We start from the raw sequence: 27,260 nt of genomic DNA on the forward strand, positions 1-27,260 counted from the left end.
AGGGAATGAGTGAAAAATCAAAGTGTGACTGGCTCAGTTGTGTCTGACTCTTTGCCACCCCATGGATTTGCAGCTCTTCAGGCTCCTCTGTCCATGGAGTTCTGCAGGCGAGAAAATGGAGAAGGCAGTGGCACCCCACTCCAGTACTCTTGCCTGGAAAATCCCATGGACTGAGGCTGCAGTCCATGGGGTCGCTAAGAGTCGGACACGACTGAGCGACTTCACTTTCACTTTTCACTTTCCTGCATTGGAGAAGGAAATGGCAACCCACTCCAGTGTTCTTTCCTGGAGAATCCCAGGGACGGGGGAACCTGGTGGGCTGCCGTCTATGGGGTTGCACAGAGTCAGACACGACTGAAGCGTCTTAGCGGCAGCAGCAGCACCAGCAGGCGAGAATACTGGAGTGGGTAGCCATTCCCTTCTCCAGGAGTTCTTTCCGACCCTGGGATCGAACCTGGGTCTCCCGCCTTCCTGGCAGATTCTCTACTGTCTGAGCCACCAAAGGCCATGAACAAAGGGGTTCCCTGCCCTCCGAGAATGTCTGTTCTCACGCCTGCCCCCTTCCCCCTCTCCATCCCCCTCTCTCCTCCTTCCCCCTCCGCCTTCCTCCCCTCACAAGTCGGGAAGAGCGCCCTCTGCTGGAGGGTCGGGAGCGCTGGGGAGGTGTCTTTTCCAGTGCACCCCACTGAGCGCAAAGGAGAGAAACTCTCCGTTCGTATGGAGCCCTCCACGTTCTGAGGCTCTTCCTCCTGAGGAAGCCGAGGCGGCCGTGGCAGGGGAGGCTTATCCCCCCGGAAGCCAGCAGCACGGGGCTGGATTGCCGTGCCCTTGGCGCCATTCTGAGAAGAGAGCCCGGGGCATTTGCTGACTGCCCTTGCCTTCTCCTTCCTAGATGAGTTCTCAGGGCTGGAGACCGACACGGCAGTGCCCACGGAAGAGGCGTACGTCATCTACGATGAAGGTACGATTGATTCCAAGCACATGATTGGGGGTATTTTCTAATTAGAGAATCTGATGTTCGTTACTAAGTGCGTGCACAGTCGCTCAGTCATGTCTGGCTCTTTGAGACCCCATGGATTGTTAGCCCACCAGGCTCCTCTGTCCATGGAATTCTCTAGGCAAGAATACTGGAGTGGGTAGCCATTCCTTTCTCCCGGGGATCTTCTCCACCCAGGGATCTTCTCCACCCAGGGATTGAACCCGTGTCTCCTGTGACTTCTGGCTTGGCAGGCAGATTCATTACTACTGAGCCACCTGGGAAGGCTGAAGTGGGCTAAGTAGATAGTCTCAATTCCTGTTTCCCTCAGAACTTAGGGCTGGAGGGCAACACTTAGAGAAGGGTGGTGGTACTCCCCTTCCAAGTTACCTCCCCTCGTCCCATAAAAATTTGATCCAGAGGAAAACTGTGTGCTTGATACACAGATGCAGCCTCCAGACAAGACCCCTGAGCCCCCTTCCCTCCATCTCAAACCTTGTCCTCCTTCTTTTGGAAATTCTGGAGTTACTTCAGTCTGAACACCCCCGCACCACCCATACACGTTAATAAAAACGACTTAGTTTAACCGAGTTCCAGCTTCCCCTCTTGGCTCTTCTCACTCTCACTCTTTCCTTTCCTTTCCTTTTCTAATTACATTCAAAAAGCAATGCGGTAGATGTGCTGATTTTTTAAAAAATCAGAATGTTTTCAAGTGAAAGTGAAGTTTCTAAGATGAAGAAGAGGCTTGCTTTGCATGGTGTCTGGTCACTCCATTCATAGTAATTACTGCTGTGATTATATTTACCTCCCTGCGGTTGTTCTTGTGTTTTGTAAATTGCCCCCGAAATTGAAGGAAATTTGCGTAGAAAGCTTGTCCCCCTCCCAGTGCTGGCCTTTGGCACGTGGGGGGTCAGTCCTCACTAATGTGCTCAGTCTGCCTGCTGGCTGGTTGTGGATTCAAGGCTCTTCAGTCACGAATGTGGGAATAACATCACCTCTGATGCAGTCAGGAGCTTCAGTGTAGGTGTTTAATCCCCAGTTTTCAAAACAAAACAAAACAGACCTGAAAGAGAAATAGCAGATGTGAGAAAGCAAAGGAAGTTTTCTTAGCACCTTTGGAAATAAAACCCTGTGATTTGGAGCTGTTGAAAAGGGAGCAGAATTTTCTTTTTTTTGTTAATGGATTAGTTCTCTCAATAGGATTAGTCCCACCTCCCCCTCAGAAAATAACCCCTACGCAGGTGACAAATTTTTAAAAAAATCAGGTTTCTTTTCTCGTGTGATACTTTTCTGGCTTTAAAAGGGAAAATTACTTAGGCAGAGAATGGTCAGGGGCCAGTAACAGGAGCGTGCTAACCTGGGTAAGTTCTAAGGTTCTATCCAGCTTTGATTCCAAAAATCTCATTTTTCTTGTCATGTGTGTTTCTTTTTAATTTTTTCCCTTCCTTTCTTCTATCTGCAGCTGCTTTTCCCTAAGGACTGAAAAATGGTCGGTGGGGGGATATTGTTTTGTTAGCAACAAATTCTGTTCAGGTATAGCGTTTATTCTAGAGTCTGCTGCTGCGCTAAGTCGCTTCAGTCGTGTCTGACTCTTTGTAACCCCATGGACAGCAGCCCACCAGGCTCCTCTGTGCACGGAATTCTCCAGGCAAGAACACTGGAGTGGGTTGCCATTTCCTTCTCCAATTCTAGAGTCTGTTTGTGTGCCTTTACACTTTAGTGTTGCGTTCAATCTTAAGGTGCCCCTTTTCTGGATGTGCCCAGTTACAAAACCATCATATCATTTCAGATTATGAAGTTGAGACCTCGGGGCCGCCACCTACCACCCAGTCCTCCACCACCACCACCACCACCACCACCACCACCACCACCACCACGCCTGCCGTCATCCCGCCTGAAGGCTCCATCAGTTCCTACCCCGAAGAAGAATTCGATCTGGCTGGGAAGAAACGTTTTGTTGGTAAGTAGAAGTTCCTTAATCAGAGAAACATGAGTTTTTAGCTCTCATCCTTTGAAGAAGAGCAGAACGAATCTCTTGGCTTGGCCGTGGCAGCTCGTTTGGAGCAGAGGTTTTTCCCAGGGTGACTTTCCACTTGGGCGAGTCAGTGCGTCAGTCCTGTTGGGATGCTTTCTAAACATGAACTTGCTCTCTGCAGAAGTCAGGGGAGCAGGCGCGCAGGAGAACATGTGGTGTCCGATGGAGCAGAGTTTAGAGAGGCTGTGTTGTGCAGATGAGGAGTAAGAACTACTTAATAGTCATCAAGTCCAGGGACTATAAGACTTTTGTTATAGCCAACTTTTCTGAGATGAGACTTTTATTAGGCCTTGCCTGCACATTGGTTTTTTGTTTGTTTGTTTTACTTATTTATTTAGGCTGCTCTGGGTCTTAGTTGTGGCATGTGGGATCTAGTACCCCAACCAGGTATCAAACCCAGGTCCCCTGCTTTGGGAGTGGGGCGTCTAGCCACTGGACCGCCAGGGAAGCCCCTGAGTGTTGTTTGTTAACTCCTCCCTAAAAGATGAGCAATTTGATGAGTTGAGCTACTAGTATGTCTTACAGTTTCAAAGAGCTGAAGCTGTTTTCCTTGAGGTTGTTTCCTATAGTTTTCATTAGCCTCAAGGACTTGCGATCTAGAAATTGACCGTATTCCTCTTTCTCAGTTATTAAAACAGTTTCAGGAAGAAATTTTATGCCATTAAACTGTGTTTCATTCCCTTTGGGAGCCTTCTTTTCCCATGCCCTTAATGAACTTTGCTAATAAGACAGATTAACATATCACTAAGTGGAAAAAAATCATTTGTTACTGAGTGGAGACAGGCAACAGCTTAAACTAATATCACACTTTTCTGTTTCCAAAACAAATGTTCTGCCATCAGCGAAGAACAGCTCTTGTCAGCCAAGATGTAGTATTGAGTGTCTGAACTACTCACACTTGAAGAACAAGAATCTTAATTGGGAGGAGGATTCCTGAGGCCAGTGGTAATGCTGGTCCATGGCATGCCGCAGCCTGGCTGAATTCACTGAATGTTCTGACTTTTCTCTCTGTGGTTCCATGACAGAAATTGAAACGCTTTCAGCGCTATTATTAGCTGCTCCGAAGACCTTTTCAAAGGCCAAAAGGCTTACTATTGTCTGGCTGTTTTCATATGCCTATAACTTTATAAAGCACAGTAGACAGCTCCCCCAAACTTCCTGATCAGATCCATGCACAAGCTCAAAACGCCTAATTTTGTATGGATTATTGGAAAACAGAGGAGCTTAAAAATTGCTTTCAGTTCTAAGAGCCCCTGGGAATGAGAAGCTATATGAGGAGATGCAGTGGGATGTTTAGAAAGTTCTAGAAACTGTTACTTGGGAGCACTTGGGGGTCTTGAATGTATAAAGCCCAAATCCAATTCCTTGGCTATTCTAGCGCGTATGTAATAAGAAGTCTTGTGGGCTCTTTCTCAGCACTGGTAGGTTCAACTGGAGTGTGGGTTATCAGTTCTTATCCTGCCTTAATCCTGGGGCCCTTGTATCTGCTGAGATCACGAGTGTAGGAAAAGCTTGAAGCTATCATAAATGTGAGTTGCTATTTTCGTCCTGAGTGGTAATGTTGTAGACGGCTGTTCAGGCCTAGCCTGTGCAGACATGGGTGCAAGGGGTTATGTGAGTCCCTGATGTCCCAGGGGAGGCCAGCCTGGACTGAGGCTAAGGTTGTACATCTTGGCTGGTGTATGGTTTTTTTTTTCCCCTGGTCCCAAGACAGTCTAGGGAATGAAATGTGTTGAGAGAACTCCAAGTTGGATTCAATCGCACCTTTCCAAGTTTAAGGGCACAGGAATGGCACAATGCCGCAGAATTCTATTAGACATTAAATTGTCGTTTGGAGCCGTTTCAAAACCACTATGAGAGCATTGATGTTGATGGGGCAATGGGATCTTTTGAAACCACCAGATTGAAAGCTATAATAAATATGTGGATCCAATCAGGAGAGGTAGGGATGTGTGCTTGCGTTTGGCCTCAGGGCTGATGACCCTGGATGTTTAGCAGAAAGAGACTGAATGTTGGGTCTACTCCATGGAGCAGACATCATGTTTCTGCCCTCAGAGAAAGCCTTAAGCAACGCGACTGGGTATCTTTGTTCTTTTCCAGCTCCTTACGTGACGTACCTAAATAAAGACCCGTCCGCCCCGTGCTCTCTGACTGACGCTCTGGATCACTTCCAAGTGGACAGCCTGGATGAAATCATTCCAAATGACCTGAAGAAGAGTGACACGCCTCCTCAGCACGTCCCCCGCAACATCACCGTGGTCGCGGTGGAAGGCTGCCACTCATTTGTCATTGTGGACTGGGACAAAGCCGCCCCAGGGGATACGATAACAGGTGAGTCCAAGGCAAGTGCTCAGAGTTCCTGTCAATCTGCAGGTGGGAAATACAGACAATAAGGGATGAATGGATGCTGGATGAGTGGATGGATGGAAGGTGGGTGGATGGATGGATGGGTAGATGGATGAAAAGTGGGTGGATGGATAAATGAATAGATTGGATAAATGGATGACGGGTGGATGCAACGATGGATGGATGGATTGGAGAAATGGATGATGGCTGGATGCAAGGACGGATGGATGGGTGGATAAATAAATGAATGGATTGGAGAAGTGAATGATGGAAGGGTGCCAGGGTGGGTGGATCGGTCAGATAGCTAGATGGAGAGATGCATGGATGACCTGGATGGATGAATGCAGCTATTTTCTTTTAAAAGGATGGATCAGAGGCAGTAAGGGAAGCCTTGTAGGGCAGTATGAGGAGCACTGGATGGAAGTCAGAAATCCTGAACCTTAGTCCCAGATGGGTTTGTATGACCTGGAGCTACTGCTTCGTTTTCCCTGGACCTTGGTCTCCTCCTATACAAAGTATCATTAGGTCTCTTACCCTGTAATCCTGCAAGTAGCCAAGGAGTCCACCGAGCCCCTTGTCAGATGAGCTCCTGCAGCATGGGTGATGAGAGTGCTCCTACTGTGTGCTTCCGGGGTCATGATCAACCCTGGGGTCATGACTCAGGCTCTTTCCAGGTCTGCTCAGGGCTCCTGAATTCCTTAGGTGGGAACGGGATGTGATGGAGAAAATGCCCAGGGATCTTGAGCCTCCAAGATCTTGGTCTGTGAGATGTTGATGAGTTCATTCGACTCTGCCGAAGACATATTTGAGGATAAATTTGTTGAGATGAGTTCTTACACAAAAGAGTTAATGTTTTCTTTGGATAGACACCCTTCTTTTGCAAATGATTCCTTTTGGGTCAGTGAGTTATATAAGAGGAAGGAATGTGTGTGTGTGTGTGTGTGTGTGTGTGTGTGTGTCTCAGGGCTGGGGATGGTGGGATAAGCCGGAGTTTGACATATTATGTCACTACCATGCTGGTGTTGATCATCGAATTCGAAATTTTTAATGTTCTTGCTTTGGGTCCCCAGAATGATCTCTTAAAATGAGGAAAAAAAAAAAAACCCAAGCACAACCAGAAAGCTAATTTTTTTTTAAAAAAAATAAAGTGTGCACTGCAGTGCAAAAGTCAGGATAAAGGGCACAGGACTGAATGCCTGGGTGTTGTGCCAGGCAGGATGGAAGGGCCGTGGAGAGCCAGGGTGCAGATCAAGGGGTCTGAGTCTTGGTGTAGCTATACTTGCTGGGCCCCCAATCTATGAGTTGCTTGGGCCATTGGGGCCAGCTTTGTGAAGTCCAGAATGTTCCTAATAGCAAGCAAATAAATCAATGGCAGGAGGAGAGCTTGTAGTCAAAACAGCCAGAAAATCCTTTTATGAACTGAGTATGATTTTATGAATGGCAGTTTTGAAAAGCAAGAGAGCAAACAGGGAAAATATAATCATGGAATACTTTATCTTAAGCTACTTAGCTTTTGATCTCTTGCATAACAGATGTTACTTAACATAAATATACCCCTGTGCCCTGAGCCACGGGGCTTCTGAGAAACAGAAGGATGGATACAGGATGAAAGGACCAGCCACTTTAGACGTGCCCCCTGGGCTGGAGCGTGAGGAGCCTTCGGAGAATTCCGGTAAATGTCGCTGGACTTAACTCCGACACAGTTCCTGTAACATCCCATAGAGGGCGTGCTTCCGAAACACATGCTCCTGTTAGCTTTGCATAGAAAGCCTTCCGAAGCTCCCCAGAAACTGGGGTCATCTCATCGCCACATACCCCCACCATCTAATCCCAAACCAAGCCCCAGGGCCCTAATCACGAGCACTCATGCCACGAGCATAAATAATACAGCTGAGGTGTTATTGGGATTCAGGTCCCAATAGAAAGTTGTGCCAACTCCTGCCAACTGCTTATCATGGAATATTTCAGTGCACGACAGCCCTGTGATATGCAGAAGAAGCATGTTAGACCCTAGAGGCTAAAAGGGAAAAGCATGGGAGTGCTTCATCAGTTAATGAATCAAGCACCAGCTCTTAGCTGCAGAACAATGAGGTGAAGTGAATACCGAGATGCCGCCTAGACCCAAAGGGAAGATCACACTTTCGGGCCCACCGCAGGGCGTTTGGGTCCTGGTAGCTGCGTGACATGTAGGGCACTTTGCTGATTTCCACTGGTGGTTCTTTTCTTTCACACGTGGTTGAGTCAGTGTGTAACCAAATGGTGGCCAAATGACACGAAACTCCCGCAAAGTAAATAGGTCCATGACCCGCTGCCTACCCTGATCGGTCCTAATGAATGAAGCTGTCTCTTCATCAGCAGTAACTCTGTGGGAAATCACCTTCGTGGTGGTCTCTGAATCTTTTCAGGACTGGTTTTGATAAGAACAGAGAACGCAGGAGTTACATGTGCTCAGCAAGCACGTTTTAAAAATCCAGACACAAGGATGAACAGGGAAACCTGAGTAGTATATGGGATGAAGTGCAGCGTTCTAATGGATATGAGGTCAAAGAGGATGAGCCGGGCTGACCCGTGGAAGCCAGGGCTCCTCGGGCACATCTGCTCCTGGCTGGACCCTTGTTGGGTACAGCGTCACCATCAGCTTCTGTGGCTTGATGTCACCATCTTCAGAGGAGGAGGGTACCCTATGGAGAAAGCAGCAACAGTTCCCAGGTCCCATGAAATAGTTGTTGAAAAAAGAGAAGGAATTTCTCTGAAAAGGCTTCAGAGCCCAGGGCCCCTGTTTCTGCTCTCTGCCTGCTGGGGTGGAGCTATGTAACTCTAATCCACTCTTCCCATCAACAGAATGGCCCTTGGGGAGGCGATTGGTGAGAACAGGTTGCTGAATAAAGCCATTTGCCTCTTCGATGCCTTTGATTTTCTTCATCTTCTCCTTGACCTGTGATCTGATTCTTTCAGCCCAAGTTTTCCTTACAGGCTCATCCGCTTTGACCCGACATTAAAGATCGGAATTGCTTAAGGCATGGTCCTAAGTCACTTTCTTCTTCAGTTCAGTTCAGTTACTCAGTCATGTCCGACTCTTTGTGACCCCATGAACTACAGCACACCAGGCCTCCCTGTCCATCACCAACTCTTGGAGCTTACTCAAACTCATGTCCATCGCATTGGTGCTGCCATCCAACAATCTCATCCTCTGTCGTCCCCTTCTCCCACCTTCAATCTTTCCCAGCATCAGGGTCTTTTCCAATGAGTTAGTTCTTTGCATCACGTGGCCAAAGTATTGGAGCTTCAGCTTCAACATCAGTCATTCAGTCCAGTCCAGCTAGACAGTAGCCTCTTGCTCACCACAGCTAGAGAAAGCCTGAGTGCAGCGATGAAGACCCAGTGCAGCCAAAAATAAATAAATAAATAAATGTAAATGCTTATAAATATATATATATACACATTTTAAAAAGACATGTGCGTGGATAAAATCCTGGAGAGAGAAAACACAGGGTAAGAAGAAAAGCTTCAGCTTCAGCTGAAGGATTTTACCCATGCACAGGTCTTTTAAAAATGTATATATATATATATTTACAAGCATTTAAAATTTTTTGTTTCTTTTTGACTGCGCTGGGTCTTCATCACTGCACTCAGGCTTTCTCTAGCTGTGGTGAGCGGGAGGCTCCTGTCTAGTTGCTGTGTGTGGGCTTCCCCTAGCAGCGGCTTGTTGCAGAGCAGAGGCTGTGGGGCACATGGGCTTCAGCAGGCACGGCCCGAGGGCTCTCGAGTACAGGCTCAGTAGTCGTGGTGCATGGGCTTCGTTGCCCCTCTAAATGTGAGGTCTTCCTGGACCAGGCATCGAGTCTGTGTCCCCTGCAATGGCAGACAGGGCCCTAACCACTGGACCACCACTGAAGTCCTGATGCATGTGGTCTCAGTGTCTCTTGGTGATGAGCCACTGGTTTGTAGGTCAGGCCCCAGCCTGTTCTCCTCTGAGCCTCAAACTGAAAAATCATATCCACTTGACACTATCACCCGTCGGGTCTCCAAAGCTTCTCAGACTCAGCATATCCATAATCAGACTCCTGATCCAGACACACACCTGCTCATCTGGGTTTTCTGTCTCACTCTCTGTCCATTCTTGCAAACCTGAAGTCTTTGGAGTCATCTTCCCATCCCCTTCTCTATTTCCCCTCTGTATTCAGTTTATCACTCAATCCCATCGCCTTTACCTTTCAGATTTTTCCTGCACGCATCCACTGTTCCCCATTAAGCACCCCAGTACCTAAGCTGTTGTGACCACTCACCTGGATATTGTCACAACTGTCCTGCTAGACCACCCCTCCATATACCACGCCTGTCTGGTCCTCCACTCAGCACCAGAGATACACGGAAGACAGTCTTGTTGTGTTGCCCCATGAATGTCTTCCTTTTCTCCTGGAATGAAAAGCAAAAGCCTTTGTGACCAAAGAGCCTTGCATTTTTGTTTCGTCTGATGCTTCTTTAGCTTCGTTTCATGTCGCGCTTGCCCTCACCTGCCGCTCTGAGGCCCTCCTGGCTCCTGGTTCCTCCCTAGCCTGTGTCTTTGCCCAGGTATTCCCTCTACCTGGGGTTCTCCCCACTTCCCATCGTGCATCGTGACTGCTTCCCATCCTTTAGTTATCAGCCCGATTTCATGGTCCTGGGAAAGCGCTCTGCGTCCAGCTCTCCCCACCCGCCAGTGCCCCCAGCACTTGGTTCTCGTCAGGCTGTATAAACAAGCTGTATAATCATACTTGTCTGTCTGCCTTGCTGCTCCTGAAGTTTCCAGTAAAATGAATGATCATTTAATCTCTAGCATTTAGTATACAGTAGCCCTGACTTGCAGGAGGCACACAATAAATATTGGTTGAATGAATATACAGTAAGCACGCAATAAATATTTGTTGAATTAACAAGTATGAAACTTGGACCAGATATTTGACCTCTAAGACTCAGTTTCCTCCTGTGTCAGAATGGAGACAGACAGAGAAACCTAAGGTCAGGAGAATTCATCAAAGTAAAACCCGATCCAAAGTATTTGGCATAACGTTCGGCGCAGAGGAAGCACTCGGCAAATATTTCCTTCCCACGTAAGAGAGCAGCGTAAAGGATGTGTGACGCTGTGACAGGACGGTCACTCGGCCCCCCGGGGTGGCCTGGCAAGCTGGGCAGGTATCAGGGCAGAGTCCACCTGCTGAGCTCCATTAACAGTGGATAAGGCAGAGCTGCCTGGCTGTTGTCACTGGACGTCACGGTCGAGGGCAGGCAGAGATATGCAACAACTAGAAACCACAGGAGAGTCTATGACACGAAGTGGAGAGACCTATCGAGTTTGGGATCTTTCAGCCAAAAGACACGGCACTCACCATCACAGATGCTTCATTTCACATGAAGGATAGTTGTGTATACTCTACCGGGAACTTCTTAGATACTTGTGTGGAGGTCACTGCTCTTTCCTTGTGCTGTGCCTTCATGGTTAGATGTGATTAGTTTCAAGGAAATGAGGAAGCCCGGGACTGTGGGAGATCAGGAGAAGGAAGAAAAGTAGGGAACCAGCTAGTCGTCAGGAAGTGTCTCTGCCGTTACCTGCATCTGGTATCGCCAGTGGGTGCCAGCGTTCTACCCCGTCCTGACCCAGCACACTGCTTGCTCCCCTTCTAGACTTCTCCCACAGAGCTGCCCCCACCCCACGGCTCCTCCCACCCTCCCCGAGTTACGCCTCTTGGGTGATGCTTCCTTGACGCTCACGGGGTTCCGCCTCCTCTCCTCCTGTAGGTTACTTGGTTTACAGCGCGTCATATGAAGACTTCATCAGGAACAAGTGGTCCACCCAGGCTTCATCAGTAACTCACCTGCCCATTGAGAACCTGAAGCCCAACACGAGGTATGATGCGTCCATCATTTATAAACAGAAAATGAGACCCGTGTGCATGGTCACGGGTATCCTTGGGTTGAAAAGGAAAGGCCTAACTAAAAGTGTTCTTATGGTTTCCTTTGAATTCTCTAGTTGTTTCTCATAGACTGAGTGCTTACCATGTGTCATGTACTTTTCTTCGGAGAAAGGGCTATGTGCTTTGTGATTGTTACGTTATTGTCTTTATATTTTGTTCCCTATATTCCAGAGACTGAAACTACCTACCATTGGGAAAGGAAGGATTGCTCTGTGTGTTGAAAGGGAATCCATCTGTTTGCAGTCACCAACATGGTGACTTTATGCAGCACAAGCTTCATATATGACATTAGTGGAGCAGCAATTGAGAAGCGTGTTTTATTGAAGTCTAGTTGATTTACAATGGTTGTTCATTTCTGCGGTACCCAAAAGTGATTCACTTATGTATATACATACACACACATATACATACATAGACACGTTCTTTTTTATATTCTTTTCCATTGTGCTTTATCATAGGATATTTAATATAGTTCTTTTGCTCTCCAGCAGGACTTTCTTGTTTATTCACTCTGTATAATAATTTGCGCCTGCTAACTCCAGCCTCCCGCCCCATGCCGCCCTCACCCTTGCCAACCACACGTCTGTCTCTCTGTCTGCAAGTCTGTTTTTATTTCGTAGGTAGGTACATTTGCGTCATATTTTCATTTCTGCGTATAAGTGGTATCGTATGGTGTTTATCTTTCTCTTTCTGACTGACTCCACGTCGTGTGATAATTTTTAGTGCCATCCATGTTGCTCCAGACGGCATTGTTTCATTCTTTTTTATGGCTGGGTACTGTTCCCAGTGTTCCATTGTATACGTGCACCATATCCTCTTTGCCTGTTCCTCTGTTGACGGATGTTTAGGCTGTTTCCATGTCTTTGCTACTGTCAATAGGGCTCCTATGAACATAAAGCTACATTATAGGCCCAGGCGTGGGATTGCGAGATCTCATTGTAATTCTATTTTTAGTTTTTTGAGAAACCTCCGTGTTGTTTTCCATAGTGGCTGCACCAACTTATCTATTTCTACCAGCAGTGTAGGAGGGTTCCCTTTTCTCCACACCCTTTCCAGCATTTGTTATTTGTAGACTTTTTGGTGACAGCCATTCTGACTGGTGTGAGGAGTACCTCGCGGTAGTTTTGATTTGCATTTCTCTAATAGCTAGTCATGGGACCAGATGCCATTATCTTCGTTTTCTGAATGTTGAGCTTTAAGCCAACTTTTTCACTCTCCTCTTTCACTTTCATCAAGAGGCTTTTTAGTTCCTCTTTACTTTCTTTCTGCCATAAGGGTGGTGTCATCTGCATATCTGAGGTTATTGATATTTCTCCCGGCAATCTTGATTCCAGCTTGTGCTTCTTCCAGCCCAGCGTTTCTCATGATGTACTCTGCATAGAAGTTAAATAAGCAGGGTGACAAGATACAGCCTTGATGTACTCCTTTTCCTATTTGGAACCAGTCTGTTGTTCCATGTCCAGTTCTAACTGTTGCTTCCTGACCTGCATATAGGTTTCTCAAGAGGCAGGTCAGATGGTCTGGTATTCCCATCTCTTTAAGAATAGACTCCGGGAATTGGTGATGGACAGGGAGGCCTGGCGTGCTGCAATTCATGGGGTTGCAAAGAGTCAGACATGACTGAGCGACTGAACTGAACTGAACTGAATAGCTAGTGACGTTGACCATCTTTTCATGTACCTGTTGGCCTTGTGTACTTCTTCTGTGGATAAATGTCGAATTAGGTTCTTTGGCCATCTTTCAATTGGATTGTTTGTTTTGTTGTTGTTGTTGAGTTGCATGAACTGGCTAAACATTTTAACATCTGGTACTCAACCTCTGTGATGTACAAGTTCTGATCATTCAAGAAAAATATATTTTACATGCTAATGTCAGTTATACGATGCATGGCTTCCTACACGGAGAAGTGGGTCGCCAGCCAGAGGGCCATCTGGGAGTGAGTCTTTAGCCCTCAGTGTGAAATGTGCAGAACTTGTCTCAAGGGTACAAACACTGTGTGTGTGCGTTTCCTATTTTATATTCTCTGGTCTTGCTGGTAACACCCATCAGGAAAGCTTCCATCCTTGGTGGGTGAATGTGGGCGGAACACCAAGGACGCGATGGTCATGCAGTGGTGTGCTTGTAAACTGGCTGTCTGGGAAAAAAAAAAGTAACAGCTGCTTTATGGTATTTGCCAATTTCAAGCTAGTCTGGGCCTGCAGAATTGCTGATATTTAACGATCGGCTCTCTGAGGCCTGTAGTATGGCTCCAGCACACCGTGTCACGTCCAGCCACCGTATTTCCACAGCAAAGTGTTCTGAATGATGTGACTTGGGCCCGAGGTCTCCCATTTTTTCATGCAGTCAGAGGAACAGAGAGGAGATTGGAACAAAATGCTCTCCTTAAACAGAAATGTTGAACCTTAAACAAAACTGTCGAAAGGGACAGAAACTGGACAATGGCCTTGGGCACCGAGAGACTTCTGAACTAGCGGAGAACTTTGCCCAGGGCTTGTTAATGCCCTGGGCTCACTTGAACTGAGCTTTCATAAACTATTACAAATTTTAGGATTCAGCAAATAAAAATATCAGGAAATTGAGAAAGCCCTTTTCTTAGCTCTTCCTTGATAGTAATGAAAAGTTGATTCATTAAACCAAGAACAAAACTAAAGAAAACAAAGCCAACATCCCTCTTTTTTTGTTTTTAATTGTGTTCAGAGTGCCTATTTTTACAGCACAGCCTCAGGAGCAGCTGAAGGAGGCCTTAGCAATGTTTGGCCTCCTGGCTGCTTGTAAATTCTGGACTCCTGCTGCCCCTGCCCCCACAGCCCAGTTTTCTTGTGACAGCTTTTGGTACCAAACTGATGTTGAGTTTTGAATGCTGTCAGGGGATGGTTAAGTGGGATGGTTTATTCATTCTTCCTATAGGTACGAATGAGTGTCCACGGTTCACTCAGTGAGAACTTACTGTGTGCTCAGGGCCAGGTTCCGGGCTCCAAAGAGGGAAGAGTGGAGGGGTGGGAGAGGGGCCTACAATACACCATGGCCCCTCATGGTGCTCACAGTCTGACAGAGACTGATGGTTTATAAACACGTAGATATGGACTTTCCCTGACCAGTATCCTGAGAGACAAGCACCCTGTGCTGTGAGTGTGTAATAGGGGGCTTTTTTCCCGAGCTCGAGGATAAGGGGCGGTCAGGTGAGGCAGATGCACAGCATTTGACCTGGAGAAGGTAAGTGAGCTGTCAAGTTGCTTGAGGCAGGAAGGGTGTTGGGAAGCTGGTGTTTTTGAGGAAGAGCAGGAGGCCGATGCGGTCGGGGGGACGGAGGAGAGAGGGAGCTGGCGGCTGGACCAGCCGGACACAGATGGGCCCCAGTGTCCGCTGAGGCTTGTGTCCTGTGTCCACCCATGCTGGGGGCCCTGGGAGACGGACTGGGAGCAGCAGCGGCCACTGGGGCTTCTCCCCAAGTGTGGCCTTCCCTTCTGTCGTTCTTTGGAGGGAGAGTGCTCCCTGGTTTCCTCCTATGAGAATTTCCTTCAGACCCCTCTGTGCCTGCATGCGTGCTAAGTCACTTCAGTCATGTCCAACTCTTTGTGACTGTAGCCCTCCAGGCAACTCTGCCCACGGGATTCTCCAGGCAAGATTACTGGAGTGGGTTGCCATGCCCTCCTCCAGGGGATCTTCCCAACCCAGGGATCAAACCCATGTCTCTTGTGTCTCCTGCATTGGCAGGCGGTTTCTTTACCCCTAGCGCCCCCTGGGAAGCCTAAAGAATACAGATCTGTCACCATGGAACCTATTCAAAAGAAGGTGCCAGAAGCTTGTATAAGAAGGCAAGGCATGGGATGCTTTTGTTACTTAGGTGACATAGAGACACTTCAGGGTATGAAATATTTATTTTAGTCTGTAGAAAAAAATGTAATGTGCTTTTTGAAAAATTTGCTTTTTTTATAATACCATATTGTTTTTCAGCTTGGCATATGTAAAGTTACTTTGACACAGTAGGTGGAGTTCAAATGGAAATAACGCAACTGTAGAATTGGGCCACGTGGGCTTTGTGGAGGAATGGAGTCATTGTTCGGCAGGAGGGTCGATTGGAGAATACTTAGGTTTCAGTGTAAAACAGAATGGATACAACTAGGAAACTGGAGTAGGCTCTCCCAGCCAATGGGTCACCCCTCTACCATCGCCTCTACTGCACAGGGCGCTTCCCTCTGCCAAGCTGGGGAAGTGGTACCAGCTTGCCTCCAGGGATGGCCTGAGAAAGATGCAGCAAAATAAATGTCCCCGGTAGCCTCTGAATATCAGTATCACACCCTAGGTCTTGATTTCCTATTTTTTTTTTTTTTTAGGGAAAAGGCGTCTGTAAAGTTTGACTGTTATCGTTGACATATGCCAAGCCCACTGTTTGAACTGCCAGCAGAGTTTGCCTTAAGTAACTCCACGCCCGCTGAGTTAGAAGTATGCACAGTTGAGAACAACACACAGTGCTGAGTGAATTGAGCTTTGGGACTCATATGTTCTTAATTGTGCATATCTTTTTTTTTAAATGAAATTTTAAAAAGGATTCTGTCCGAAATGAGATGTGAATATACTTTCTTGAAAAGCTTAAGAGAAGACTTGGTTTTACCAAATGGACTTTTTCTTTGCTCTCTCTTAATCAAACCCAAAGTCAAATACCTCTGTGTAACTGTGAGGCCAGAGGCTCCCCTGGGGACCTCAGCTCAGATGCTCAGTAGGCTTGGTGCCAGGGCAGAGGTGCAACAGACATGCACCTTTGCTCTCTGGGTGTAAACAGTTCTCCTTTTAAAACTTTAGTGCATCTTAGTCCGTGTGATCTGTGTGTCTGACTTAAACATAGGATTTTTAACACTGAAGTGTAGCTCCTGGTGCCCAGAAGCCAAGGCCCCTTCTGGACTCTCTGAGGTGGTGGACACACTCCCCTGCCCAATTTTTTTTTTTTTAACCCTGTTTCTTTACCTGGAAGCAGTTAGGGACTGTATGTATTAGTTGCTCAGTTCTGTCTGACTCTTTGTGACCCCATGGATGGTAGCCTGCCAGGCTCCTCTGTCCATGGAATTCTCCAGGCAAGAACACAGGAGTGGGTTGTCATTTTCTTCTCCAGGGGATCTTCCTGACTCAGGGATCAAACCCAGGTCTCCCACATTGCAGGCAGATTCTTTTATCATCTGAGCCACCAGGGAAGCCCCAGTTAAGGACTAAGAGGGCACAGATAATACCTAGAATTCCAGGGGGCTGGACAACATAGAGATTACCGTAGGTAGAGTAGGTCTCAACTGTGTTGGCTTCCAGTATTTTCTCAACACTGCTTTTGGTCCTGTAGCTCACGAGAGTCCAAAGTAAGACGCTCTTGGACTCCCGACTGAACTGGCTTATCTCCTTCTAGATGAACAGGCTGATTCGGGCCATGTGCTTTCTAGCACATTCTCTGTTCCAAGACAAAGATTAATCCCCAGCAGAGCCTCTGCAGGCTGTTTCCACTTCCCCTTCCTGGACTTGCTTCTCTTTCCTTGAGGCACAGAAGCTGGAGACTCAGTGATTTTAAGGCTCCAGGGCCAAGCGTAGCACTTGTCCTGTGCCCAGAACATTGCTGTCACGTTAGTTCCCCCAAGGAGGCCAGCTTCTGGACTGGCTCAGCCTCCCCCTGCCAACAGCAGGTTGCATCATCATCAGTCCATCAGACATTTATACACCACGTCCAGCGGTGAGACTTAGGCTAGAACTGGAATTCTGCTCAGTAAGCATTTCTCCCTGCTCTGGCTTCTCCGTCTTGCTGGTGGAACTCAAGATGAGACAGGAGGGGGCCATACCGTCCAATGGCAGGCCTGCAGGGCGTGGCCTGCATGGGGCGGGTGAACCCTGGATGCTCTAAATAACACACACAGTCCAAGTGACCTGTTTGCCTAGTCTGCCCCCCCGTTCCTAGTGGGAGCATGTCTATGCTGTTCATTATATTGTTCTGAAAAGTTATTCGAAAATGAGAAAGTTTAGAAATAGCAAGAAGAAATAGCGGTGGTGTATGCATTTGTGAAAAGATAAGACTCGAACCCTGCCACAGAGTAAGTGCTCAGTAGTTTGGTTGTTTGTCTCATTATACAAAAATCAAACAAGGTTCTCTTTCAAACTATGTTTTCTTCGAATTTCAGGTATTATTTTAGAGTTCAAGCCAAAAATCCTCATGGCTATGGACCTGTCAGTTCTTCAGTTTCATTTGTTACAGAATCAGGTATGGATGACTTCATGTTCTTTTTTTCTGTTTTCCTTAAAAACAAGTAATCTGAAATCAGGCCTACAATAGAATAAAAATGGAAAAGTAAAACTTCTGTTTAGTGAGTTCATATTGGATATCACTTTATAAGATAAACATGATTTTCTTTCTGCTAAGTTAAATCTTGGATAATAAAAGTAGTCTTCATTGGAACTGCTTGAGAAGTGAAAAGAGCAAATTCCAATGAAAAGGGAAGAAAATCTAGTTCTTAGCCATGTGGGAAAGATAACTTTGAATCCATCTAGTTGCAGAGGTAATTTCTTTATTGTTATTGCAAGCAGCCGAAGTGCACACATGTGTGATCTGAGGGGCAGTTGCTTCTTTCAATCAGTCAGATCTCTAGGATGCTTGCTTTCCTAGGAGACAAAGATATCTCTACTTAATATGGAGGGTTTAATTAAAATGCTATCCATCCTGCAAGCAGCGTCACACAGAAGATGTCCCTACTTTGGGTTGCTGGTGTGCAGAGCTCTCAGACCCTTTGGTGAAGTGTTCCATGGTCATGGTCTGAGGCAGTGTACACAGTGTCCCATGGTGGGTGGTCATGGTGTGAGGCAGTATTCACAGGGTTCCGTGGTCATGGTCTGAGGCAGTACTCATAGTGTTGGGTGGTCATAACCTGAGGCAGTACACACAGGGTTCCATGGTCATGGTCTGAGGCAGTACACATGGTGTCGGGTGGTCATGGTCTGAGGCAGTACACACCGGGTCCCGTGGTCATGGTCTGAGAATACACACCACTGGTTCATGGTGGCAGTTCCTGGGTTGGCAGTCTCTCTGTACAGGAAGCCAGGTGGGAGAGTTGGTGACCATGGTCCCAAGACAAACATGTACAGGAGCCCAGCAGGGTCAGCTCCACACTAACGTGGCTCTCGCTTCCATTTGGTTAGATCATTCCCTACATGTAGCTTGACCCCAGAACATTTGCCTTTGGAAGATATTTTTAAATGCAGTGATTTAAATCTACTGAATCAAAATATATGGAAAAAGTCTTTTTTGAGAATATGCTTTATACTGGAAATGTTGGCAAAGGACTTCAAAATTGGTGTTTTCACGTGTTTCATCTAAGAAGTGTGTTTCTCATTAGTAATTAGAAAGAGTACAAGAAAACCTTTATCAGTGGTTAATTTGCTACAATAATGTGTCTATGGCTGAATTTCCTAAAAATAACATGGTCTTTTGGCAACTATCAGAATTAACATGATCAACGTCTATAGAAAAAAACCCAAATAATTCAAATCTAAATAGTTATCAAGAAACTGAGGGCTGAAATTGGAGAGTAGAAAGATATAAATGTAACTTCTGAGACTGTGATATAGTACTTTTAAAGTTTTGGCATATGCCAAATGAATATTGCACTTTCTTTATCTACTGCAGCTTGGTTAGCCCTTTCAGTTACAAAAAAATTCCATAGCTATGTGGCTCCATGACATAATAGTGAATTCAGCTGTTTCTTTTTCATTCTACAGATAATCCTCTTCTTGTCGTGAGGCCACCAGGTAAGTTTCTCTTCTGGATAATCTTGACATTCTAGTAATAAAGTTGGATATTGAACATGAGATTGTTATGGTTACTCACAAGTAGAGATGCCAAACCATTTTTGTATTGTCATAATTTTCCAACAACTTCTGTGGTTTCTTTGCACCTGCTCACCTAATCTAGGGAAAAGAATGGTCCGGAAATTGTTAGATAGGGTCCTAGTAGACAATAGCTGGGCTTCCCTGATAGCTCAGCTGGTAAAGAATCCACCTGCAGTGCAGGAGACCCCTGTTTGATTCCTGGGTTGGGAAGGCCCCCTGGAGGAGGGCATAGCCACCACTCCAGTATTCTTGCTTGGAGAATCCCCATGGACAGAGGAGCCTGGCAGGCTATAGTCCATGAAGTTGCAAAGAGTCAAACACGACTGAGCGACTAAGTACTCCACAGCCCAGACAATAGCTATAAAAACCATTGTGGGCGGCCAATAACCTATGAAGCGGTAACTATTTTCCTAACCTCCTTGAATATTTCAAATTGCTGAAAAGATAGCAAAATGGATTAAGAGTACAAAAAAAGTTTACTTTGTTTTTCAAATAAACAGAGAAAAACCTATTGCCTAAGTTCAGGACAGGTCTTAGGAGTGACAGGAACAGTAGGCATCTGTGCTGAGGGGTTTTGAGGGTGGGGAGGTAGGATGGTATGACCCCCCAAGGTCAAACTTGTCATTATAGCTTATGTTCCTTGAGGCCCAAAGGCTTTTTCTTACTCTGAGAATCCTTTATGGAAATGCAAATAGTTCAGATATCTTCAGGTGTGAGGAACTCCCGAGCTGTACTTCAGTACAAAGAAAGAAGAGAAGAGAGAGCACACCCATCGGGAGATGGGAAAGCTGCTCAGAAAAGCCCTGCAAGGAGGGCAAGGCCCAGTGAATAAGCCGACATGCCTGGTACTTTGTACGAGAGCAACCACTGTGAAGCGCTGTGACTTGGAAGCTGTGCTTTGTGTTGTCCAGGCGGCGAGCCCATCTGGATCCCGTTTGCTTTCAAACATGACCCTAGCTACACGGACTGCCATGGCCGACAGTATGTGAAGCGGACTTGGTACAGGAAGTTTGTGGGAGTCGTCCTCTGCAACTCGCTGCGGTATAAGATCTACCTCAGTGACAACCTGAAAGGTGGGTCTTTGGGGATGGCGTGCTGAGGGAGGGTATGAAAAGTTTCCAGTTGATCAGATACCAGCTTGACATAGCGGGTGCACCAGAATGCAGTTGAGGTGTGGACCGGTCATGTCTCAGTCTGGCTCAAATGCCAACCAGTTTTGCAGGCTCTATGCTAGAGTGACTTGTTTTCACATGGGTACTCAAGAATATATGTATATATTTTAAATCGACTACTTTTTAGGAATGAAGTCCAGAATTCTATTAGAAAATCAAAGGCCATTTTTTTTGTTGTTGATTCTATAACAGTAGGCATGCGTGTGAGCTGGAATTATTGAGGACAAGTCCACACTACGGTCTTTGCCACTGGCACGACTTTACAGAAAAAAAATGTAGATGGTGAAACATAGATGAGCTGCTCTATTTATTCTGTGTCCAAACAAAAATTACATTGTTTTCATCATGGTAGGGGATTCAAACAGAGAATAACATACGTACTTTGGACTACTAACATTTCAAAATGCCATTTCTACCCAGCTGGCTTTGACTCACCCACCTACACATAATTGTTTTATATTTCAAAATTTACACAACTTTTACTCTTTTAGCATACATTAAAAAAAAAACTTTCCTGCACCTGGTTTATATTTTATCATAGGTCAGTTATTTTGTTCTTTTATTTGTTGCTAGTGATCATCATTTCTCAATAATGTCAAAATCTCCCCAACCATCCCCCTCTCCAGCAATTTCTCAGTGCTATGCCTTCCCAACAAGCAGTGTCTGTTTCTCTCTGCTTTTTCCCCACTCTCCCACACTGCCCTTTCCCTCCTCTGCTTCAGAATTCCTGGAAGAGGTTACACAGCCATGTCTGGTATTGCAGAGTTGAGAGAAACAACTCAGCCCTACTGTGCAGCTCTGGTTCAGGACCAAGGACAGCACCTCCTGCTACGGATACACCCTACTTCTAGTTTCCTAGGAAAATGGGTCCCACTATTTTTACACATATTCATGCTTTTCACAATGGTTTCATAAAGTATTCTGTATCAGAACTTCCACATTTTTGAAACCATAGAGTAGAAAGGTCTCTCATTTATTGGCTGAAAATGCCTATAATATTCATAGTTTCCATTTAAGGAAACTTGCTAAGTATATAGCATACATGATCTCAATAAATCCTTACAATGCTTTGAAATCAGTGCCATCATCACCATCTTTCAAACATGGGAAGTGTGACACACAGAGTATAAGTAATGTGCCCTCTTCAGTTCAGTTTATTCTCTCAGTCATGTCTGACTCTTAACAACCCCGTGGACTGCAGCATGCCAGGCTTCCCTGTCCATCACCAACTCCCAGAGCTTGCTCAAACTCATGTCCATCGAGTCCCTGATGCCATTCAACCATCTCATCTGCTGTCATCCCCTTCTCCTGCCTTCAATATTTCCCACCATCAGGGTCTTTTCCAATGAGTCACTTCTTCCCATCAGGTGGCCAAAGTATTGGAGCTTCAGCTTCAGCATCAGTCCTTCCATTGAATATTCAGGACTGGTTTCCTTTAGGATTGACTGGTTGGGTCTCCTCGCAGTCCAAGGGACTCTCAAGAGTCTTCTCCAACACCACAGCTCAAAACCATCAATTCTTTGGCACTCAGCTTTCTTTATGATCCAACTCTCACTTCTGTACATGACAACTGGGAAAACCACAGCTTTGACTAGATGGACCTTTGTTGACAAAGGAATGTCTCTGCTCTTTAATATGCTGTCTAGGTTGGTCATAACTTTTCTTCCAAGGAGCAAGTGCCTTTTAATTTCATGGTTGCAGTCACCATCTGCAGTGATTTTGGAGCCCAAGAAAATACTGTTTCCATTGTTTCCCCATCTATTTGCCATGAAGTGATGGGACTGGATACCATGATCTTAGTTTTCTGAATGTTGAGTTTTAAGCCAGCTTTTTCATGCTCCTTTTTCACTTTCATCAAGAGGCTCTTTAGTTCCTCTTTGCTTTCTGCCATAAGGGTGGTGTCATTTGCGTATCTGAGGTTATGGATATTTCTCCTGGCAATCTTGATCCCAGCTTGTGCTTCATCCAGCCCAGCTTTTCACATGATATACTCTGCAGATAAGTTAAATAAACAGGGTGACAATATACAGCCTTGATGTACTCCTTTCCCAATTTGGAACCAGTCCATTGTTCCATGTCCAGTTCTAACTGTTTCTTCTTGACCTGCAGAATTTCTCAGGAGGCAGGTATGGTGGTCTGGTATCCCCATCTCTTTAAGAATTTTCCAGTTTGTTGTGATCCACACAGTCCAAGGCTTTGGCATAGTCATTGAAGCAGAAGTAGATGTTTTTCTGGAATTCTCTTGCTTTTTCTATGATCCAGCAGATGTTGGCAATTTGATCTCTAGTTCCTCTGCCTTTTTTAAATCCAGCTTAAACATCTGAAATTTCTTGGTTTGCATACTGTTGAAGCCTCACTTGGAGAATTTTGAGCATTATTTTGCTAACGTGTGAGATGAGTACAATTATGTGGTAGTTTGAACATTCTTTGGCATTGCCTTTCTTTGGGATTGCAATGAAAACTGCCCTTTTCCAGTCCTGTGGCCACTGCTGAGCTTTCCAAATTTGCTGGCATATTGAGCACAGCACTTTCACAGCATCATCTTTTAGGATTTGAAATAGCTCAACTGGAATTCCATCACCTCCACTAGCTTTGTTCATAGTGATGCTTCCTAAGGCCCACTTGACTTCACACTCCAGGATGTCTGGTTCTAGGTGAGTGATCACACCATCATGGTTATCTGGGTAATTAAGATCTTTTTTGTATAGCTCTTACATGTATTCTTGCCACCTTTTCTTAATATCTCTGCCTCTGTTAGGTCCATACCATTTCTGTCCTTTTTAGTGCCCATCTTTGCATGAGATATTCCCTTGGTATCTCTAGTTTTCTTGAAGAGAACTTTTGTCTTTCCCATTATATTGTTTTCCTCGATTTGTTTGCATTGATCACTGAGGAAGGCTTTCTTATCTCTCTTTGCTATTCTTTGGAACTCTGCATTCAGATGGTTATATGTTTCCTTTTCTCCCTTGCTTTTAGCTTCTCTTATTTTCTCAGCTATTTGTAAGGCCTCCTCAGACAACCATTTTGCCTTTTTGCATTTTGGTTTCTTGGGGATGGTTTTGATCACTGCCTCCCATACAATGTCATGAACCTCTGTCCACAGTTCTTCAGGCACTCTGCCTATCAGATCTAATCCCTTGAATCTATTTATCACTTCCACTGTATAATACTAAGGGATTTGATTTTGGTCATACCTGAATGGCCTAGTGGTTTTCCCTACTTTCTTCAATTTAAGTCTGAATTTGGCAATAAGGAGTTCATGATCTGAGCCATAGTAGCTCCCAGTCTTGTTTTTGCTGACTGTATAGAGCTTCTCCACCTTCAACCGCAAAGAATATAACCAATCTGATTTCAGTATTGACCATCTGGTGATGTTTATGTATAGAGTCTTCTCTTGTGTTGTTGGAAGAGGATGTTTGCTATGACCAGTGCTTTCTCTTGGCAAAACTCTGTTAGTCTTTGCCTGTTTCATTTTGTACTCCAAGGCCAAATATGCCTGTTATCTCTTGACTTCCTACTTTTACATTCCAGCCCTGTATGATAAAAATTACATCTTTTTTTTGGTGTTGGTTCTTCAAGTTTGTGCAGATTCCTAGATCACCTGTAGCATTTTTGGGTCAGTCACTGACTCATCAAATTCCTTTTTGCAGATACATTCTACAGCATTGGGGACAGTTGGGGAAGAGGTGAAGACCACTGTCAATTTGTGGATTCACACCTTGATGGAAGAACAGGGCCTCAGTCCTACATTGAAGCCCTCCCTAACATTCAAGGTAATGTGAACAAAGGCCTGACCTATTACACTGGGGTGTGGGGAGGAGGGCCAACATAAGGAGAAAATTCACGGTATCTCTGCCTTTGGTTTACCATTTGGAGATGGATGTAAGCAGCATTTTTGATCATAAAAATAAGGAATCAACAAAGTACTCCTACCATGTGCTGTATTTGGAGTGAGCCTTGGAGAGGTGGCTCAGACAGGAAAGCATCTGCCTGTAATGTAGGAGACCTAGGTTTGATCCCTGGATTGGGAAGATCCCCTGAAGAAGGGAATGGCTATCCACTCCAGTATTCTTGCCTGGATACTTCCGTGGACAGAGGAGCCTGGAGGACTGTGGTCCATGAGGTCACAAAGAGTTGGACCCAATTGAGTGACTAACACTTTCCCTTTTACTTTGGAGAGGTAGGGATACAGAGGAATATAAGACCTTATCCCTACTGTCAGGAAACATAGTCAGAATTGGAAAGAGAGGATAAATATATGAAAGGTAACTGGAGCAGACAACTTAAAGTGCAGACAATGGCAAGTTGTGTCACATTATTGTCCCATTATCAGGTAATTGTGCAGATTATAGTCAGTCTCTGAGTTCAAGAGAAGCAGGCCACTTGAGGCTGCCAGGGGAAGTTCTCATAAGAGGCAGAGTCTGGGCTGAGTCATAAAAATTCATGCAAAGATTAGAGAGTCTTCCAAGTGGAGGATGGCATGAATAAGAGTGCAGAGAAAGAAAAAATAAATAAACGCAAACCAACCAGGATATGTTTCAGGAGACTGTGTATCAGTTATTTCATGATGGCCTTGTAAGAGGAAATGCGTATATTCATCTCAACGTTAACAATTTGTAATACATTATTAACTCCAGTAAAACAAGTAGATTAGGCGGGGTCCTCCAGAGAATCAGAACCAGCAGCAGAAAGATAGAGACAGAGAGACAGAGAGGAGAGAGAAATAGAGAATGAGATTTATTTTAAGGAATTGGCTCATATGATTGTGGAAACTGGCAAATCCAAAATCTACAGGGTAGCCCAACAAGACTGCTGGAGACCCAGGGAAGAGCTGATGTTGCAGTTCAAGTCTGAAGGCAGAATACCCCTGTCCCCAGGGAAAGTCGGTCTTTTTCTACTAGAGCCTTCAACTGGTTGGATGAGGCCCACTGCATTATGGAGGCTTCATCACTTGCATGCTTAGTCACTCAGTCATGTCTGACTCTGCAACCCCATGGACTGTAGCCCTCCAGGCTCTCAGTTCAGGGAATTCTCCACACAAGAATACTGGAGAGGGTTGCCATTCCTTCCTCCAGAGGATTTTCCTTCCCAGGGCCTGAACTCACATCTCCTGTGTCTTCTGCATTACAGGTGGATTCTTTACCACTGAGCCACCAGGGAAGCCCATGGAGGCTTTGTTACATAGGTACAATTGGTGAAAGCATTGACCATGAGTGACTGAACTCAGTCTCTGGCTCCTCTCTCCTCCCTGAGGTTGGGGGTGGGACGGAAGCCCCCACCGCATATTCCCATGGTTGGTTCTCTGGTGACAAGCCCTTATCCTCAGGTGCTTTCCAGAAGCCACTTCATTAACATAAGCCCACATGTGGTTGAAGAGGCTTATTATGAAATAATCATTTCCCAGACATCTTTATTGCTCTTCAGTTCAGTTCATTTGCTCAGTCACGTTGGACTCTGCAACCCCATGGACCGCAGCATGTCAGGCCTTCCTGTCCATCACCAACTCCTGGAGTCCACCCAAACTCATGTCCATTGAGTCGGTGATGCCATTTAACCATCTCATCCTCTGTCGTCCCCTTCTCCTCCTGCCTTCAGTCTTTCCCAGCATCAGGGTCTTTTCAAATGAGTCAGCTCTCCACATCAGGGGGCCAAAATATTGGAGTTTTAGCTTCAATATCAGAGTTATTGCTCTTACCACTCAGGAAATTCCAAGGGTTTGGGGAGCCTTGTGGGGATGAAAACCAAATATCCATTTTCTATTATAAGTCACAGTGTCACAGATGCATTTTCTCTCTCTCTCTCTCTCTCTTTTTTTTAACCTTCCAGGCTACTATCGCCAGTACCGCCAGGAGCCAGTCAGCTTTGGCAACATAGGTTTTGGAACTCCCTACTACTACGTGGGCTGGTACGAGTGTGGGGTCTCCATCCCGGGGAAGTGGTAACTACAGGAAGATCGTGCTGGAAGCTCACCCTGCCAACCCCCTCATTAACTTGAGTGAGGGCCTGTGAGCAGGAAAAGAGGCAGGGTCCCAAGCCCCCTGCTGTCCCCGGTGTCAGCAAGGCCACACAGTGGACACTGGACACTCCAGGCGTCTTCAATCTGGAGCTCAGTCCTACGTCTCGGCCTGGACCACACACCGGCTTCAGTGTTGCTGTTAACTTAGCTTCTCTACAGGTTTTACTTATAACAGCACGTCCCAGAGATGGCACAGACACTCAGCTATGGGGATGCACGGTGCAATTTTCATCCTTTTTAGGCCCAAAGTTCAGATGCTTCAGTATCTCCAGGGATCAGTATCAACATGCCCAGCTCTCTTCATGGAACACCACCCGCTTTCTTTTTTCTCACTGGACTCCTCCCAAAGTAGCTAAATTTAAGCTTTGGATCCCTCTCTATGCAGTAGAACTGAATTATTAAAAACACCAGCAAAGGAAATGTAGCCTACTTAAGATTTATTCTGTGGACTTACCCACCGCTAGACCAAATGTATCAAATCTTACTTGTAAATTCTCAATTTTGAGATATATATATATGTATATATGCATATACATATCTACACTCGTCTGCAAGGACATTGATTAAAATCGCTAAATTTGTACTTGTTCACTCGATACATGTGTGCGGGACTTCTTGGAGCAGAGGTGCTGTTTGCGAACATCTTTTTAGAAGGCTTCAGAGAATATGTACTCTGTATAACACGGCCAGAATGGAAAGGTGTGGGTTCTTTCCATGAATGCTGCCAAGCCCGGGAAATGACTGGGAAGTGGTGGTGCTATGAGCCAGTAGCAAACTGAGTGATTTCCACCTTCCACACCCACGTGAAAAATGAACCAGAGGGCTGTGTGAGGACAGATCTAGTGTGTTTCCAGATTAAGATTTTAGGTCCCAAATGATTTTAAAATCCAGTTTAAAAAGACTTCTTTCCCCT

General features: G+C 45.7%; 1 protein-coding gene across 1 annotated transcript in view; it reads left to right on the forward strand.

Annotated features, from left to right (window-relative positions):
- The window catches only part of FNDC1 (fibronectin type III domain containing 1), a 111,466-nt gene extending 84,523 nt beyond the window's left edge, over positions 1 to 26,943 (forward strand). The window contains exons 15-23 of the mRNA XM_070796467.1: positions 893 to 961; positions 2,766 to 2,936; positions 5,112 to 5,342; positions 11,133 to 11,241; positions 17,458 to 17,537; positions 19,049 to 19,078; positions 20,071 to 20,232; positions 23,982 to 24,104; positions 26,158 to 26,943. Of these exons, the coding sequence (XP_070652568.1) occupies positions 893 to 961; positions 2,766 to 2,936; positions 5,112 to 5,342; positions 11,133 to 11,241; positions 17,458 to 17,537; positions 19,049 to 19,078; positions 20,071 to 20,232; positions 23,982 to 24,104; positions 26,158 to 26,273 (1,091 nt within the window). The 3' untranslated portion in view covers positions 26,274 to 26,943. The remainder of the gene's footprint in view (positions 1 to 892; positions 962 to 2,765; positions 2,937 to 5,111; positions 5,343 to 11,132; positions 11,242 to 17,457; positions 17,538 to 19,048; positions 19,079 to 20,070; positions 20,233 to 23,981; positions 24,105 to 26,157) is intronic.
- Positions 26,944 to 27,260: the final 317 nt, after the last annotated feature.

The sequence above is a fragment of the Bos indicus genome, chromosome 9 (genome assembly GCF_029378745.1).
Source record: "Bos indicus isolate NIAB-ARS_2022 breed Sahiwal x Tharparkar chromosome 9, NIAB-ARS_B.indTharparkar_mat_pri_1.0, whole genome shotgun sequence".
NCBI lineage: Eukaryota > Metazoa > Chordata > Mammalia > Artiodactyla > Bovidae > Bos > Bos indicus.